General features: G+C 35.4%; 1 protein-coding gene across 1 annotated transcript in view; it reads left to right on the forward strand.

Moving 5' to 3' along the window:
* Positions 1 to 18,277, forward strand: part of LOC100368478 (uncharacterized) — a 106,664-nt gene extending 88,387 nt beyond the window's left edge. Inside the window, exons 23-31 of the mRNA XM_085502910.1 lie at positions 1,627 to 1,756; positions 3,209 to 3,491; positions 3,684 to 3,870; positions 4,244 to 4,333; positions 8,818 to 9,007; positions 11,269 to 11,428; positions 11,556 to 11,748; positions 17,230 to 17,394; positions 17,624 to 18,277. Coding sequence (XP_085359036.1) covers positions 1,627 to 1,756; positions 3,209 to 3,491; positions 3,684 to 3,870; positions 4,244 to 4,333; positions 8,818 to 9,007; positions 11,269 to 11,428; positions 11,556 to 11,748; positions 17,230 to 17,394; positions 17,624 to 17,737 — 1,512 coding nt within the window. The 3' untranslated portion in view covers positions 17,738 to 18,277. The remainder of the gene's footprint in view (positions 1 to 1,626; positions 1,757 to 3,208; positions 3,492 to 3,683; positions 3,871 to 4,243; positions 4,334 to 8,817; positions 9,008 to 11,268; positions 11,429 to 11,555; positions 11,749 to 17,229; positions 17,395 to 17,623) is intronic.
* Positions 18,278 to 19,510: the final 1,233 nt, after the last annotated feature.

Raw genomic sequence — 19,510 nt, forward strand, 5'->3', positions numbered from 1 at the left:
TGGCTCATTTAAACATGTTAATGACAGTTTAGTGACCTTGTAACACGGTAGAAATTCACCGATGTTGTAGCAAGATCTTTATGCTTTGATTTTGACGAGGAAAACGGCATGATTTTTTTAAATAAAAAAATTAGTTGTTTTCAAAAAATAAGCTGAGCATTTGAAGAATAATTTAACACTGTTAACAGAAATAACAGCTCATTGTCGAAACAAAGCTTACCCATTCACGCTAGTCACATCATAATCTTGAACAGGTGTCAATGACTACGCTAAAATATAAATTAGACTATTTTAAGCATCCAGAGTGAATGAAATATCCAAAATATAAAAAAAAAAAATTGCCGAAAAAACACTGGGCAATTTCATGGTTCATTGCAGACTGTACTTGACCGATCGTCCACACATGTGTTGTCACTGTACATCCGCCATGTTGAATCGCACGAGATCGGCAAAATCTTCATTACAACACAGTCATTGTAGACTGTGATTACAACTAACAGTTTAATGCTCACAACATAACAAATACGAATATAATCATAGGCAACCTGCTATGATATAATGAATAAATTGATGGACACAGGGACATTCTTTCCCCCCGAGTTGTGGATATTTCGCAAATCGCGACACAAGCAAAAGACTGGAAAACGATTTAATTGAAAACTATGTCCCCATGAATTAATCGTTCGTGTACAATAATTTGACAGGGTATACAATTTACAAACTAGTTTCATAGATTGGAGACAATTGTTTGCTTTTTTGGCTTTTCACAAGAATATAAAGCTGGCAATCATAATATTCACGTCCGTACGTCATGGAATGTACATCAATCCTACCCCAATACATTCAATGTTACTGAAACTGGAAAACTTACCTTTGCAAACATGTCTCTTATGCCGCCTTCTTGAAGTTCTTGAAATCAAATAAGGTTACTAGTTCTTCTAGTAACTAGTGAATGAGACCACTGAGCCGAACAAAATACATGTAATAAACAGTACTGCACGCAATGGAGAAATCACATGCAGTAATAATAGTAGCGTTACTCACAGATCTAATCTAATGTAAAATATTTTATTTCAGCTGGAATTATCATCGCTGAAAAGACTTTTTCTGGGTGTTTTGTATTGAATTTATTTTCATTGATTTTTGACAAGTTGAATGTAAAATATAGGAAAACGGGTATATTCGCTGGATTTTATTTTAACTGAAACATTCCTTCAGCGACAATAGCGAAAAAAAGTTGCAAGCGAAATAAAGTATTTTACAGTAATTAATTTATTCTGAGCATGCACAGTCGTTCTGTCAATGTTGCCGGAAGAGGTAATTTTTAATGAAAATCATGAAAAAGACCCACTTGGGATTTTCAAATCTGGAAAAAAAATTGTGTGACTACTAAACATATTATTGTTAATCAATCTGCCAAGTTTCACTGATATCTGCTGCAGAATTTCTGAGAAAACAATGGGACGGAAAATGGATAAAACCTGCGCCTGAACAGGGACTAACTAGAGTGACCATACAAACTCAAATATAGTGAAAGTTTAACACTTGTGTCATTAGTTCCAGCCAATTGCTGCAAAAACTAAATATATATTTAAATATTAGTTTTATTGATTGTTGTGTTGCTAGGTGTGTCTTCGCTCTTCTTCAAAGATTCATGACAAAGTTTTCAGCAAAATCATCCGAAGTCCAATGAGTTTTTTTGATACTACGCCATTAGGAAGGATAATGAATAGGTTTTCAAAAGACATGGATGAAAGTAAGTCTTTAGCTGATCAGCATATTGTAACACATCACTATAGTGACATCAATTTTAGCTCAAAGGACAATAGGTCAACGGAGCTATAGGGGTGATGCTGTATCCAAAGTCTGTCTTGATGTGGGCGCCTTCTTCTCAAAAGCCACTAAACTGTTGGTTTTTTGCATGTAGCTGCCTTAGCAAGTGTTGATGGAAATTTGTTCGTGAAATGTCCATCTGTCAAAAATCATGCAAAATGATTTCTACATTGATCCTGTCACATTTGTGATGGTATCTTCAATTTTTTGCATTTTCGGTTAAAATGTTATTTTCAAGAAAACTACCAGCTCAACTGTTCTCATACTTGTTATGTAGGTACTTAGCAATCTGATTAAAATCTGATGTAGTGTACGGGCTTTAATTATTTTGGCTATAAACATATTTTAATTTTATTTTTTATTAATTTTGTTATTAATGCCTTTTTATTTTACTTTGATTTTGTGATTTTTTTTAATTCCACCCTACATACATCTGATCTGACGCCTATGTAAGTCCCGTTCAAATCTTGCGTAAGTAACAGCCAATCACAGCTCCCCTTTTATACAGGCTGTCGGTTGCTTACTTTTCAGTGTAGCAACACTCTACGGGCAATCTTTCTGTACATTATATTTTGCCCACTTGAATAAACCGTTAATAGAAAATTGCTAGTATATGTTTTATTTACAAAAGAAATTCCACAGCATTTTACAAGTTTTGTCATTACATTGAATATTTTTTTCACTTTCAACAAATGCGTACACTTCCTGATACATCTTCGCCAGCCAAGGTTCGTTTATTCAGTTATCGCTTCAATTTTACATCAAAGACTGAGCATAATTACTTAGAATGGAAGCAAAAAAATAAGTAAATCGTAAACAGCTATAGTAAACAATGCAAACTGATTTTAAATTGTATAACGGTCACCGGCCCGAGATGTGTTCCAAATAAAAAATGTTTTATTCCAGTCCAGATCAGTTCAATTACTTTAATAAAGAGTTATTGTATAATGTACAAAATGTTGATACACTTTTAAGGATATTTACAGCTATGGCTTCAATACCGTAGACGATTTTGGCCCGGTCATCAACAAAACATCACCCGTCTCCAGGGCAATTAAAATAATTTATAGCCAAAATAATTAAAGCCCGTACACTACAACAGATTTTAATCAGATTGGGTACTTAGGTGCACCTCTGGCAGATTTGTGCTTTTTTGTTCTTTATGTAAAAAAAGTTTTTTCCTCTTCTTCAAAACTATTTTGATACTTGGTACAGTTTGTAACATAACCATTGCCATAGCAACAACCATATAAACTATGTGTGAATTAGAACATTGTGGTAACAATAACCATGGCAAATCGCTAAAATATCACCATATTTATAAAACTTGGCATTGAATGGTCATAGCTAAATATTTGTTGTATCGTTGTTTCAGTTGATGTCTGGCTACCACTATTGTTGGATATCAGTGTGCAGTATTGTTTTATGTTACTAGCTGCCTTGACAATGATCTGTATTGTCTTTCCATGGTTTATGATCGCCTTATTACCACTCTTCATCATCTTTCTCTTGTGTTTGGTAATGTTTCGTGCTGGTATTCGAGAATGCAAGAGATTTGACAACATTAGCCGCTCACTGTGGGTATCAATGTTGACGTCCACTGCTCAAGGACTGCCCACAATTAATGCCTATCGAAGATCACAGAATTTCATCAAAAGGTAGGACTATTGAATGCAAATTTTCTTTCAATCAAGGTCAACTTTTGTCAAACATTTTTGGGAAATATTGTTCATTTGGTTAAAAAATATATAAAAATCTTCACAATAATTGCAAGAGAAAGTTTAACAGGTTAAAACAAAATAATTTCTAAAAACATTGTAAAAATACAAACTTTGTATTATTTCTTTCAGTTTCAGTGACAGAGTGGACACCAACTCCGTACCATTATTACTGTCTCTAATGTGTAGTAGATGGGTTCAATCACGCATGGATTTTATTACATTGTTTGTTACTGTAATTACTGCTCTACTAGCTGTTATTGGTCATGGTGAAATTTCTGCAGCTGTTGCTGGATTAGCACTGTCATATACAATGCAGGTAATCACCATAGCAGAGATTTGTGTTTGGCATTATAATTAATAAATAACCCATTTCGACTTTAAAGATGGTGGCCAGTTTGGATAACATTCCAAATTTAAAGATGGCCACCAGTCAAAATTTAATGATGGCCACGAGTTTGGGCGACACATTCAAAATTTAAAGATAGCAACCAGTCAACATTTAAAAATGGCTACCAGTTTGGCTAACACATTCTAAATTTAAAAAAAAAAAAAACAGTCAAAAGATGGCCATCTATCCAAAGAACTCCTTTAGAATTTAACGATAGCTACCAGTTTACATTTCATAAAGCACTTAATAGTTTCATATCAGTCCAATTAATATGACAGGGTAAATGTGTATTTGATTGCAGATTTCTGGTATACTTCAATTAACAGTCAATACAGCTGCTGAATGTGAAGCCAGATTTACCAGTGTGGAAAGATTGGAGTACTATAGCAACGTAAGTAATGCTAGCTTTGACCATTGTGGTCAAATGTATATGAACTGACAGACCTCATAAAGCTGGCCTTTAGTATAGTGAAATGATATTAGAGACACTAAATTTTATTATACCAAGTTTAAAAAGAATCTAATCCTTAGTACTAAAGTAACAGAGAAGGTGACCCTTCTAGAGTTGGCTACCATGGTAGCAGAAAAACCTGCCTTGATGTCTATTATTCGGCAATTCCTAGATCATAATGTACTACATGTATACCATTACCACAGTGGGTGTCGGGCACATATTAGACCACTATACTGCTCGGGCGTGTCGAGGAGGAAACTATATCCCGCCTTGGAACTAAAGAACCCCATGGAATTAACAAACAGTTCAACTCATTTGTTGAGCTCACTACCTAAGGCGCGTTATTTGTTCTATTGTGGAATTTTTTGTGCTTCTAATTATAGTTCATGTGCGTTCTTACGTACCTATGTTCTACCTGTACGTTTTAACATTTTCTTCTATGCTATCGATAAAGAGCCAATGCTCGAAACGTCTAGCTATTTTTAATAGTTATTTAGGACTACGATTACCAAATATTATCTTCTATATATAACAAGACACTTCGCGAAGAGTGTCTTTTGCGGTCAGTAATATTTACGAACATTTTTGTTCACTATTGGCGATCCGTTCTGCTAGGATTGCCCTTAAAATCAATTTTGTGTGTGGTTTTCGGTGTTTTCACGTATTAATGCTTCTGTGCTGTTTTGGCTTGGCCCATTTCCCTCAAACTTGACAGGCAGGTCACACCACCACCCTAGTTATTAGGTAAAATCTGAAGAAAAAAATTGGCCTATCGTTGCCATAGTAACAGCCAAAAAACTGGATAGTTTCGTGCTAAATGAATCTCCTCCTACAAATTTAGGATAAAACTCTTCAGACATAGCTCATTCTACTCAGCTTGAGTGTGGGCACTAAGTTACTATTTGAATTTTTGATATGTTTTCATTACCAAAAAATTTGACTCTTCTGTGATTTTTTTTGGCTGGGCCGTTTGGTTCAAACTTGGCGGGCAAGTCACACCTTCACTCTAGTTAGGTTGTAAAATCTGAAAACAAATTCTCGCTCACCGCTGCCATAGCAACAGCCAAAAACTGATTTTTGAATACTTTCGCCCCAAATTTATTACCTCCTACCAGTCTTTATATTATTATAAATAGCAGTGTTTATATGATCATGTTTTTGTTTTTTTTATTTTGGCTACGTTGCGCACTGGTAAGAGATCACCGGCGCCAACATTGTTACACTCTATCAACGTAATCCCAACGCAACTTTGAACTATGAATGAACTGTAAATGCTGCCTTCAATCATGGAGCTTTTTGCCTCCATGTTTCAATCTAGAAAATACTATCGCAAAATGGTTGAAAATAATAAATTTAACAGCAGAATACGTCCTAGCAATAAAATAAAGTGACTTTTAAGGACTGAACGTTTTTTTGCGAACCTTGTATACGAGGCCCGGTTTTAGTTATAAACCGACGTTAGCTGCACGTTCATGTCCTACCATGGCAACAGCCGAAAACATGATACTTGTTTTTGAGCGGAGCAGATGCCAACCAGCCTACCGGCTTGTTTTATAAACTGGCTTGGTAATTCCCACCACCAATTAGACCATGTCACAGCATTTCAAGTACTTTTCCAACAAATCCAAAATCACTCGATAATTTTTTTGTTTACTTTACATTTGTACTATGATTACATTTTAAGTTTTGATAATTTTATGGATACATGTACACTCACAAAAATACACCCAAAATAAGGGAATTTAATATATAGCCTTGACAAAAAAAGGATAATTTTCTTGTCTTAATATTGCATTTTTTTTCTACCTGTGTAACTTCATGTGGATATCCTGATGAGATTTAAAGTTCAGTTCACAACTAACGGTTTTGCAATATTAGAGGCTGTGAACTGGTCCATGGAGGCTGCAAATTATTAAATATTGTATTCACTGACATTTATTTTGTATTTACATTTGCAATGAGTTCCACAGTATCTTTTTCTTACTGGTGTGGCTACAGTGACTGTGTAGTGTTTTTGTTTTGTCGATTGTTGTCAGTTGTTTGTTTTGTGTTCTTGGAATTTTGTACAAAAATCAACAGCGGTTAGATAGGTATGTTATTTCCATTATGCAGTATATTGTAGACAGTACTTGTATACTTTGTTATCCAGCATAAATATCAGATTGTTCGAAAGCATGAAATTGTAATGTAAATTTTGTTCATTAATGTTGTAAGATGGCGCTTTCTCCGGGGCCTTCAGAGTCCCACTGGCATGTTGACTATGTTCCGGCCCGTTTACTTACTTGTTGTCAGTGTCTGAGTGGTATATACAAAATACGACCAAGTGAACGTCAGAATATCAAAAAAACAGAAACCTAAAAATCAGTTGCCCATGCCAAGAGAGCCGCAGAACCAAAACAATCTGTCAGTCGTCGCTGTCCACAGCAGCGATATGATTTTACGCATCGAAATTGAGAATCGCAGGTGTAGACAATATGCATAGAAATGAACACTAAATACATCTATCCCGGCCAGCAATCGAATCATCAATCTTTATGAGTGAAGTAACTGGCATTTCCATCTATTCTATTCCCACTATCCTAAAACGCTCAAGTGAATGCTGTCAAATTCGCGAGTGTGCGTATTTTCGTACAGTGGCGTAAACATTGCTACAATCAAAGACGCGCTGAACAGAAAGTCAATTCTGGGCTAGTACCATTGTCAAATTCTGGGGAGTACAGGACTATTTAGATGGGAGACGTTACAATAAGGAACTAATAAAATTGTTTGATTTGCATATCAAAATCCTTTATTGGAACAGAGCATGTTCTATATTTACCAAAAAACAAAGTTATTATGTTTCTAGACACACAACAGACTCGAAACAATAGAAACCGTCCGATCCGATCGACCTGCGTTCTTGAAAATCGAGTCTTATCGCCCTTGCGTTTCCGAGCAAAAAAACGTTGAGGCCAAAATCGACCGATTTTTGCCCAATCTTCTATGAATTTTTCATAATTCAGCTAATTCAGTCCAGCGGTTAGATAGAGTATTTATTAGAGACGCCCAGAGAACCAAAATTTGGGACGTGAATCGTTCCGGCGACGAAAAATCTGCGAAAATAGCCAAGGGGGTGAGGGACTGCATTTCAAAAACATATTTTATATATAGGGTATATAACTATTCTACATGTATACCACAGTGGGTGTCAGGCACATTAGACCACTACACTACATTTATACCACAGTGGGTGTCAGGCACATTAGACCACTACACTACATTTATACCACAGTGGGTGTCAGGCACATTAGACTACTATACTACATGTATACCACAGTGGGTGTCAAGCACATTAAACCACTATACTACATGTATACCACAGTGGGTGTAGGGCACATTAGACCACTACATGTGTACCACAGTGGGAGTCTGTCACATTAGACCACTACACTGCATGTGTACCACAGTGGGAGTCTGTCACATTAGACCACTATACTTCATGTGGGAGTCTGTCACATTAGACCACTATACTTCATGTGGTGTATGGCACATTAGACCACTACACTACATGTGTACCACAGTGGGTGTCAGGCACATTAGACCACTATACTTCATGTGGGTGTATGGCACATTAGACCACTATACTTCATGTGGGTGTATGGCACATTAGACCGCTATACTTCATGTGGGTGTATGGCACATTATACCACTATACTTCATGTGGGTGTATGGCACATTAGACCACTATACTTCATGTGGGTGTATGGCACATTAGACCACTATACTTCATGTGGGTGTATGGCACATTAGACCACTATACTTCATGTGGGTGTATGGCACATTAGACCACTATACTTAATGTGGGTGTATGGCACATTAGACCACTATACTTCATGTAGGTGTATGGCACATTAGACCACTATACTTCATGTGGGTGTATGGCACATTAGACCACTATACTTCATGTGGGTGTATGGCACATTAGACCACTATACTTCATGTGGGTGTATGGCACATTAGACCACTATACTTCATGTGGGTGTATGGCACATTAGACCACTATACTTCATGTGGGTGTATGGCACATTAGACCACTATACTTCATGTGGGTGTATGGCACATTAGACCACTATACTTCATGTGGGTGTATGGCACATTAGATCACTATACTTCATGTGGGTGTATGGCACATTAGACCACTATACTTCATGTGGGTGTATGGCACATTAGACCACTATACTTCATGTGGGTGTATGGCACATTAGATCACTATACTTCATGTGGGTGTATGGCACATTAGACCACTATACTTCATGTGGGTGTATGGCACATTAGACCACTATACTTCATGTGGGTGTATGGCACATTAGACCACCACTTTATGTATCTGTATGTCACCAAGAACATCAAACTAATACACTGCATATAACTTCATTCCACAGAACTTGGAATCAGAAGCTCCCTCAAAAATAGAGGGCAATGAGCCTCCTCCTGACTGGCCACAAGAGGGCAATGTCTCTTACAAAGACTACAAACTAAAGTATAGAGATGGTTTGCCAAATGTTCTGAAAGGAATAACTTTTAATATAAATCCAAAAGAGAAGATTGGAATTGTGGGTAGAACTGGATCTGGTGAGTTTATACCAATATATCAGTTACAAGTAATAAATTATACCAAGTGACAGCTCATATTGCGGCATATCAGTTGGTAATGTCATAGCTAAAGTATTTAGCATAATCATAAACAACAGAATCACAAATCATACAGAAAATAATAAGATTATTCATCCGAACCAAGCAGGATTCCGACGAAAAAAACGAACAGTTGATCACATTCTGACTCTCCACACAATTATAAAGAAACAACAAGAGAAAAAGAAAAAAATGTACTGTTGTTTTGTGGACCTCAAAAAGTGTTTTGACACAATTTGGAGGAAAGCATTGTACTATAAACTACTACGTAACAACATCAACGGAAAAGTATACAACATAATTAAGAACATGTACACTAATATGGATTTAGTAGTCAAATTAGGTGATGTAATAACAGAACAATTTAAAACTAAAAATGGAGTTAAGCAAGGTTGCCCTCTGAGTCCAACCCTGTTCAACATCTTTATAAATGACTTTATCACAGGACTCACAGAAATTGAAACAAATGCACCAGAACTGGATAATAAAACTATCAATAGCCTATTGTATGCTGATGACATTGCACTACTATCAAAATCATATGAAGGATTACAAACTGCAATAGACTTTCTCCATAAATACACTTCAGACTGGGGGCTACAAGTAAACACAAACAAAACGCAAGTGATTATATTCAGGAATTCGGGATGCAAACCAGATACAAGGCGATTTACATGTGGCAATGAAGAAATAAAAACTACAGGATTATACACATATCTTGGAGTAACATTTAAGGCCAATGGATCAATAACCTCTACTGCAGACAGACTGGCAGACAAGACCTACAAAGCTGCAAGGATCCAGTCACACATATATCCAACAAACATGAACAGTATAAGGATAAAGGAAAAACTCCTGAATGTGACACAACTACCCATATTAACATATGCAGGTGAGATATGGGGCATTTTCCAAAATCAGACTAATTGGGACAAAACAGCAACAGAAAAATATCATCTACGCTTTTGTCGTCAAATTCTTAACATTGGCAACAGAGCGAGCAAAATTGGATGCAGAATGGAACTGAGAAGAGAGCCACTGATAAGCAGAATATACTGCTCAGCAATTAACTATTACAAACACCTCAAAGCGATAGACAATGACAATTTAGCTTTTTATGCTATAAAAGACATGGAAAACAATACTTACACAGGAGCATGGTTGACTACCTTAGAACGAAACTTGAAACTTTACAACAAAAACAATGTCACAGATTTCACAAAACAAAAACTAAATAATTCAATTAGACAATATTACATTAACAAATGGAATATAGACAACAAAAGGGAAAGTGCCAAATTACGCACATACAGGACATTCAAAGACTCCTTGGAACAAGAAGAATACATAAAAGTGATGAACAACCCACAACATGTCAAAACAATAGCTCAATTTAGATTAAGTTGCCATAAACTTGCCATCGAAAAAGGTCGTTATACAAAACCAAAAACACCAGTGGAAGACAGGTTATGCTTCCATTGTAACGAAGTTGAAAATGAGGAACATCATTTTAATACATTGTAAATTGTACACAAAACAAAGAGACGCAATGTTTCACACTATCAACAGTGTAAATGCAAATTTCCTGAATTTGGATAAAGAAAAACAATTTAAACATATCTTACAATCAAAAGATAAAGATACTATTATAGCCCTCTACGTGTACTTGAGTAACAGTAAATGAACAAACAAAAGAATACACTCAGTCACACTTATTTAACTTTTTATTTACTCAACTTTCGCCTACTTACTTTTTTAGTTATTCATTATTAACTTTATTACATTTTAAACACCAAATTAGAAATGTAAAATTTTCTACACGGTTGTAATAAAGCTGTTATCTATCTATCTATTGTACACAAATAACTCGTGTGCATCAGTAACCTATTATGTTTGGTGTTCTTAGCAATCAATCTTCTCTCCATATACATTTCAATTTGAAATTATATATAATAGTTTTGATATTCATCATCATGAAGTAGTGACCAATTAGACAACCCTGTAAATACTGATAAATTTGAAAGTACATCACAAGCTTGGACCCCTACTTTCCTTTATAAAATGTGAATTTCATAACTATATGGTAAGATGTTTTTCAATACAATAGTCAATATATTTGCAATAAAGAACGCACTATACTCAATGGAGGAGTATTGTGTATTTTTTTTTGAATATGCATATGTTATGTTTTGTTTTAACAGGTAAGTCGTCTTTGGGTGTGGGTTTGTTTAGATTGGTAGAAGCTGCACATGGCACAATAAAAATAGATCATGTGGATATCAGTGAAATTGGACTGTATGATCTACGATCTAAACTATCCATTATTCCACAAGACCCTGTACTCTTTATAGGTACTATACGGTAAGTTTAAATTCTCTCTCTTTATATATATAGGTACAGACATTTTGCATTTGTGAACTTGACAGAAATTTGCTGAGGTCTGTGATTATCAATTATTTCAACCATTGCAAACATCTTTTTATCCCAGTTATAATTTAGATCCATTAAATCATCACACGGATCAAGAATTATGGGAATCTTTGGAGAAGACCTATATGAAGTCAACAATTAGTAATTTGGACAATCAACTCGAAAGTCCAGTCATCGAAAATGGTGAAAACTTCTCAGTAGGAGAAAGACAACTTATATGCATGGCTAGGGCTTTACTTAGGAATAGTAAGGTATGTCTGAAAACAACTTATATGCATGGCTAGGGCTTTACTTAGGAATAGTAAGGTATGTCTGAAAACAACTTATATGCATGGCTTTACTTAGGAATAGTAAGGTATGTCTGAAAACAACTTATATGCATGGCTAGGGCTTTATTTAGGAATAGTAAGGTATGTCTGAAAACAACTTATATGCATGGCTTTACTTAGGAATAGTAAGGTATGTCTGAAAACAACTTATATGCATGGCTAGGGCTTTACTTAGGAATAATAAGGTATGTCTGAAAACAACTTATATGCATGGCTTTACTTAGGAATAGTAAGGTATGTCTGAAAACAACTTATATGCATGGCTTTACTTAGGAATAGTAAGGTATGTCTGAAAACAACTTATATGCATGGCTAGGGCTTTACTTAGGAATAATAAGGTATGTCTGAAAACAACTTATATGCATGGCTAGGGCTTTACTTAGGAATAGTAAGGTATGTCTGAAAACAACTTATATGCATGGCTTTACTTAGGAATAAATAGTAAGGTATGTCTGAAAACAACTTATATGCATGGCTAGGGCTTTACTTAGGAATAATAAGGTATGTCTGAAAACAACTTATATGCATGGCTAGGGCTTTACTTAGGAATAGTAAGGTATGTCTGAAAACAACTTATATGCATGGCTTTACTTAGGAATAGTAAGGTATGTCTGAAAACAACTTATATGCATGGCTAGGGCTTTACTTAGGAATAGTAAGGTATGTATGAAAACAACTTGTATGCATGGCTAGGGCTTTACTTAGGAATAATAAGGTATGTCTGAAAACAACTTATATGCATGGCTAGAGCTTTACTTAGGAATAGTAAGGTATGTCTGAAAACAACTTATATGCATGGCTAGGGCTTTACTTAGGAATAGTAAGGTATGTATGAAAACAACTTGTATGCATGGCTAGGGCTTTACTTAGGAATAATAAGGTATGTCTGAAAACAACTTATATGCATGGCTAGGGCTTTACTTAGGAATAATAAGGTATGTCTGAAAACAACTTATATGCATGGCTAGGGCTTTACTTAGGAATAGTAAGGTATGTATGAAAACAACTTGTATGCATGGCTAGGGCTTTACTTAGGAATAATAAGGTATGTCTGAAAACAACTTATATGCATGGCTAGGGCTTTACTTAGGAATAGTAAGGTATGTCTGAAAACAACTTACTAGTATATGCATGGCTAGGGCTTTACTTAGGAATAGTAAGGTATGTATGAAAACAACTTGTATGCATGGCTAGGGCTTTACTTAGGAATAATAAGGTATGTCTGAAAACAACTTATATGCATGGCTAGGGCTTTACTTAGGAATAGTAAGGTATGTCTGAAAACAACTTATATGCATGGCTAGGGCTTTACTTAGGAATAGTAAGGTATGTCTGAAAACAACTTATATGCATGGCTAGGGCTTTACTTAGGAACAGTAAGGTATGTCTGAAAACGGCTTTACTTAGGAATAGTAAGGTATGTATGAAAACAACTTATATGCATGGCTAGGGCTTTACTTAGGAATAGTAAGGTATGTCTGAAAACGGCTTTACTTAGGAATAATAAGGTATGTCTGAAAACAACTTATATGCATGGCTTTACTTAGGAATAAATAGTAAGGTATGTCTGAAAACAACTTATATGCATGGCTTTACTTAGGAATAAATAGTAAGGTATGTCTGAAAACAACTTATATGCATGGCTAGGGCTTTACTTAGGAATAATAAGGTATGTCTGAAAACAACTTATATGCATGGCTAGGGCTTTACTTAGGAATAGTAAGGTATGTCTGAAAACAACTTATATGCATGGCTTTACTTAGGAATAAATAGTAAGGTATGTCTGAAAACAACTTATATGCATGGCTAGGGCTTTACTTAGGAATAATAAGGTATGTCTGAAAACAACTTATATGCATGGCTAGGGCTTTACTTAGGAATAGTAAGGTATGTCTGAAAACAACTTATATGCATGGCTTTACTTAGGAATAGTAAGGTATGTCTGAAAACAACTTATATGCATGGCTAGGGCTTTACTTAGGAATAGTAAGGTATGTATGAAAACAACTTGTATGCATGGCTAGGGCTTTACTTAGGAATAATAAGGTATGTCTGAAAACAACTTATATGCATGGCTAGAGCTTTACTTAGGAATAGTAAGGTATGTCTGAAAACAACTTATATGCATGGCTAGGGCTTTACTTAGGAATAGTAAGGTATGTATGAAAACAACTTGTATGCATGGCTAGGGCTTTACTTAGGAATAATAAGGTATGTCTGAAAACAACTTATATGCATGGCTAGGGCTTTACTTAGGAATAATAAGGTATGTCTGAAAACAACTTATATGCATGGCTAGGGCTTTACTTAGGAATAGTAAGGTATGTATGAAAACAACTTGTATGCATGGCTAGGGCTTTACTTAGGAATAATAAGGTATGTCTGAAAACAACTTATATGCATGGCTAGGGCTTTACTTAGGAATAGTAAGGTATGTCTGAAAACAACTTACTAGTATATGCATGGCTAGGGCTTTACTTAGGAATAGTAAGGTATGTATGAAAACAACTTGTATGCATGGCTAGGGCTTTACTTAGGAATAATAAGGTATGTCTGAAAACAACTTATATGCATGGCTAGGGCTTTACTTAGGAATAGTAAGGTATGTCTGAAAACAACTTATATGCATGGCTAGGGCTTTACTTAGGAATAGTAAGGTATGTCTGAAAACAACTTATATGCATGGCTAGGGCTTTACTTAGGAACAGTAAGGTATGTCTGAAAACGGCTTTACTTAGGAATAGTAAGGTATGTATGAAAACAACTTATATGCATGGCTAGGGCTTTACTTAGGAATAGTAAGGTATGTCTGAAAACGGCTTTACTTAGGAATAATAAGGTATGTCTGAAAACAACTTATATGCATGGCTTTACTTAGGAATAAATAGTAAGGTATGTCTGAAAACAACTTATATGCATGGCTTTACTTAGGAATAAATAGTAAGGTATGTCTGAAAACAACTTATATGCATGGCTAGGGCTTTACTTAGGAATAATAAGGTATGTTTGAAAACAACTTATATGCATGGCTAGGGCTTTACTTAGAAATAGTAAGGTATGTCTGAAAACAACTTATATGCATGGCTAGGGCTTTACTTAGGAATAGTAAGGTATGTCTGAAAACAACTTGTATGCATGGCTAGGGCTTTACTTAGGAATAATAAGATATGTCTGAAAACAACATATATGCATGGCTAGGGCTTTACTTAGGAATAGTAAGGTATGTATGAAAACAATTTATATGCATGGCTTTACTTAGGAATAGTAAGGTATGTCTGAAAACAACTTATATGCATGGCTAGGGCTTTACTTAGGAATAGTAAGGTATGTCTGAAAACAGCTTATATGCATGGCTAGGGCTTTACTTAGAATAATAAAGTATGTCTGAAAACAACTTATATGCATGGCTAGGGCTTTACTTAGGAATAGTAAGGTATGTCTGAAAACAGCTTATATGCATGGCTAGGGCTTTACTTAGGAATAGTAAGGTATGTCTGAAAAAAACTTATATGCATGGCTAGGGCTTTACTTAGGAATAATAAGGTATGTCTGAAAACAACTTATATGCATGGCTAGGGCTTTACTTAGGAATAGTAAGGTATGTCTGAAAACAACTTATATGCATGGCTAGGGCTTTACTTAGGAATAGTAAGGTATGTCTGAAAACAACTTATATGCATGGCTAGGGCTTTACTTAGGAATAGTAAGGTATGTATGAAAACAACTTGTATGCATGGCTAGGGCTTTACTTAGGAATAATAAGGTATGTCTGAAAACAACTTATATGCATGGCTAGGGCTTTACTTAGGAATAATAAGGTATGTCTGAAAACAACTTATATGCATGGCTAGGAATAGTAAGGTATGTATGAAAACAGCTTATATGCATGGCTAGGGCTTTACTTAGGAATAGTAAGGTATGTATGAAAACAGCTTATATGCATGGCTAGGGCTTTACTTAGGAATAATAAGGTATGTCTGAAAACAACTTATATGCATGGCTAGGGCTTTACTTAGGAATAATAAGGTATGTCTGAAAACAACTTATATGCATGGCTAGGGCTTTACTTAGGAATAATAAGGTATGTCTGAAAACAACTTATATGCATGGCTAGGGCTTTACTTAGGAATAGTAAGGTATGTCTGAAAACAACTTATATGCATGGCTAGGGCTTTACTTAGGAATAGTAAGGTATGTCTGAAAACAACTTATATGCATGGCTAGGGCTTTACTTAGGAATAGTAAGGTATGTCTGAAAACGGCTTTACTTAGGAATAGTAAGGTATGTATGAAAACAACTTATATGCATGGCTAGGGCTTTACTTAGGAATAGTAAGGTATGTCTGAAAACGGCTTTACTTAGGAATAATAAGGTATGTCTGAAAACAACTTATATGCATGGCTTTACTTAGGAATAAATAGTAAGGTATGTCTGAAAACAACTTATATACATGGCTTTACTTAGGAATAAATAGTAAGGTATGTCTGAAAACAACTTATATGCATGGCTAGGGCTTTACTTAGGAATAATAAGGTATGTCTGAAAACAACTTATATGCATGGCTAGGGCTTTACTTAGGAATAGTAAGGTATGTCTGAAAACAACTTATATGCATGGCTAGGGCTTTACTTAGGAATAGTAAGGTATGTCTGAAAACAACTTGTATGCATGGCTAGGGCTTTACTTAGGAATAATAAGGTATGTCTGAAAACAACTTATATGCATGGCTAAGGCTTTACTTAGGAATAGTAAGGTATGTCTGAAAACAACTTATATGCATGGCTAGGAATAGTAAGGTATGTATGAAAACAGCTTATATGCATGGCTAGGGCTTTACTTAGGAATAGTAAGGTATGTCTGAAAACAACTTATATGCATGGCTAGGAATAGTAAGGTATGTATGAAAACAGCTTATATGCATGGCTAGGGCTTTACTTAGGAATAGTAAGGTATGTCTGAAAACAACTTATATGCATGGCTAGGGCTTTACTTAGGAATAATAAGGTATGTCTGAAAACAACTTATATGCATGGCTAGGGCTTTACTTAGGAATAGTAAGGTATGTCTGAAAACAACTTATATGCATGGCTAGGGCTTTACTTAGGAATAGTAAGGTATGTCTGAAAACAACTTGTATGCATGGCTAGGGCTTTACTTAGGAATAATAAGGTATGTCTGAAAACAACTTATATGCATGGCTAAGGCTTTACTTAGGAATAGTAAGGTATGTCTGAAAACAACTTATATGCATGGCTAGGAATAGTAAGGTATGTATGAAAACAGCTTATATGCATGGCTAGGGCTTTACTTAGGAATAGTAAGGTATGTCTGAAAACAACTTATATGCATGGCTAGGGCTTTACTAAGGAATAGTAAGGTATATATTTAGTGTTTCTTGTTAGATCTTAATGTTGGATGAAGCTACAGCAGCTATTGATACAGAAACAGACAGTCTAATACAAAAGACGATACAAGATGCATTCAAGGATTGTACAATATTAACTATAGCTCACAGATTGAATACAGTCTTATCTTCTGATAGAGTAATGGTGATGCAAGATGGCAAGGTAAACTCATTTACAAGCACAGCTGTATATCACTTCATATTTGACAATTTTTTTTTAAGATACTGTTGCTAACTTTATATCATAACCCAAAATCACTGATATTCATGACTTTCACATCTGTATAGCTATAGATAATGCTTGACAGAAGCAGTGAAATATGTATGAAACTTTTATTATAATAATGCTGTATGACCACTAAGCATTTTTTCTTCTGTCTTTCCATCTATAGGTTGTTGAATTTGATAAACCATCAGTGCTGCAAGCAAATACTGAATCTAAATTCAGTGCCATGATAACTGCAGCTGAACAGGTCAACACCAAAGACCATGTCACTTTATTGTAGCATCATGGTGGCACCAGGTGAAGAGACCTCCATAGCTCATATATCATTTCATTTCAATGGAGTGATGATTGAACAGCTTTTTTTTAAGCGAATTGACAGCAAGGCTATAACCTAATTGGTGGCAATCATTACATAATCTGTACATATTATTTACCTAATTTATAATTTTCAGCATTAGAAAAGACAGGGACAGGCAACACCATACCACACTTGTATTATAGTTTACTTGAATCATATCATAAAGAAAATGTCAAGCCATTTTGTAATTTATTTTCAAAACTGCTCATGTGCTTGTCCCTACATTCTACTAATATATCAATGAAAACTGACATGATTAATTATGCATACTAGTCAGCTGACTGCTTCCAATACCCTCAGCAGTGGAGCATTCTTTGTTTGATGTGCTGCATATCCTGACACAGTTTTAACACTTTTAGCTCCTGTGTGCAAAGCACACAATGGTAATCAGTTTGGTGTGGTTGTGTCAGCAAATTAGCCAATTACTTTGGGGTAATATTCATTATATCTTGGTACCTCCAATGCCATTGCTCTTTCACTGAAAACAATGATGTGTGTGTGTGTGTGCACGTTCATTTTAACTTTATTAAAAGTTAATTCAATGTGTGGCGTCACAACTAAGGTTACACGAGTGTGTGTGTGTTACACTGATATCTCAAGAACCATATGTTGGTTTTCAATGAAACTTTTTGTATAGATGCTCTGGGCCAATGCGCAGATTTGATTAGGTTTTGGTTGAAATCCATACATGATAATTAGCTAATTTTTAGCTGTTCCTTGAATGGCTCTTTAGATGTCAGTGGAACAGTCATTAGATTTTGATGAAACTTGGTACATATATGCTCTGGACTAATGCACAGATGTGATTAGTTTTGGGTTAAAATCCATGCATATAATTAGTCAATTTTCGGCTTTTCTATTGATATCTCAGGTACTAATCATCACATTGTAAAGAAACTTACATAGTATGATGCACAGAAAGATATGTGAAATAATAATTACTTCATTACTTTTCAATGAAACTTGGTACATAGATGCTCTAGAACAATCCAAAGACCTGATTAATTTTAAGTGAAAATGTATTAATATTAATCAACTAATTTTTGGCTTTTACACTGATATAGCAAGTACTAATTATCCCATTTCAATGAATCTTGGTACATGGATGTTCTAGGACAATGCACAGACCTGATTAGTTTTTGGTTAAAATCAGTGAATATTAATTACCGCATTATATTGAAATTTTGAACATGTGCACCCCGAAACAATATACAGACCTTAATCTATGCATAATAATTCATTTGGTTCATTGAGGTAATCCACAGGCATGACATTTTTTTAGTCCCCGTTCGGACGGAGTCCGAAAACGGGGACTTATGTTTTGCCCTGTGTGCGTGCGTCCGTGCGTCCGTGATCACCTGTATCTCGAACATGCATGGACCGATTATGTTCAAACTTCACTCATACATCACACATTATATGGGACATATGCACATGCATTTTTTTCATGATCCGATTAACGATAGCCGAATAGCGGCCATTTTAAGGCCGAAAATGCATTGAAATCGCACATTTTCACCATTCCGGACCCAGATCTCAGTTATGCATCGACGGATTTCGTTCAAATTTGGTACATACATTAAACATAATAGGACCTTGATGCACGTCATTTTTTTTTTCAGATCAAGTTCGAAATGGCCGACTGGCGGCCATTTTGTTTTAAAGAATTCAGTTCTGGATCCGTATCCGAGACAT

This window comes from Saccoglossus kowalevskii, chromosome 1, assembly GCF_978046115.1.
Source record: "Saccoglossus kowalevskii chromosome 1, keSacKowa6.1, whole genome shotgun sequence".
NCBI lineage: Eukaryota > Metazoa > Hemichordata > Enteropneusta > Harrimaniidae > Saccoglossus > Saccoglossus kowalevskii.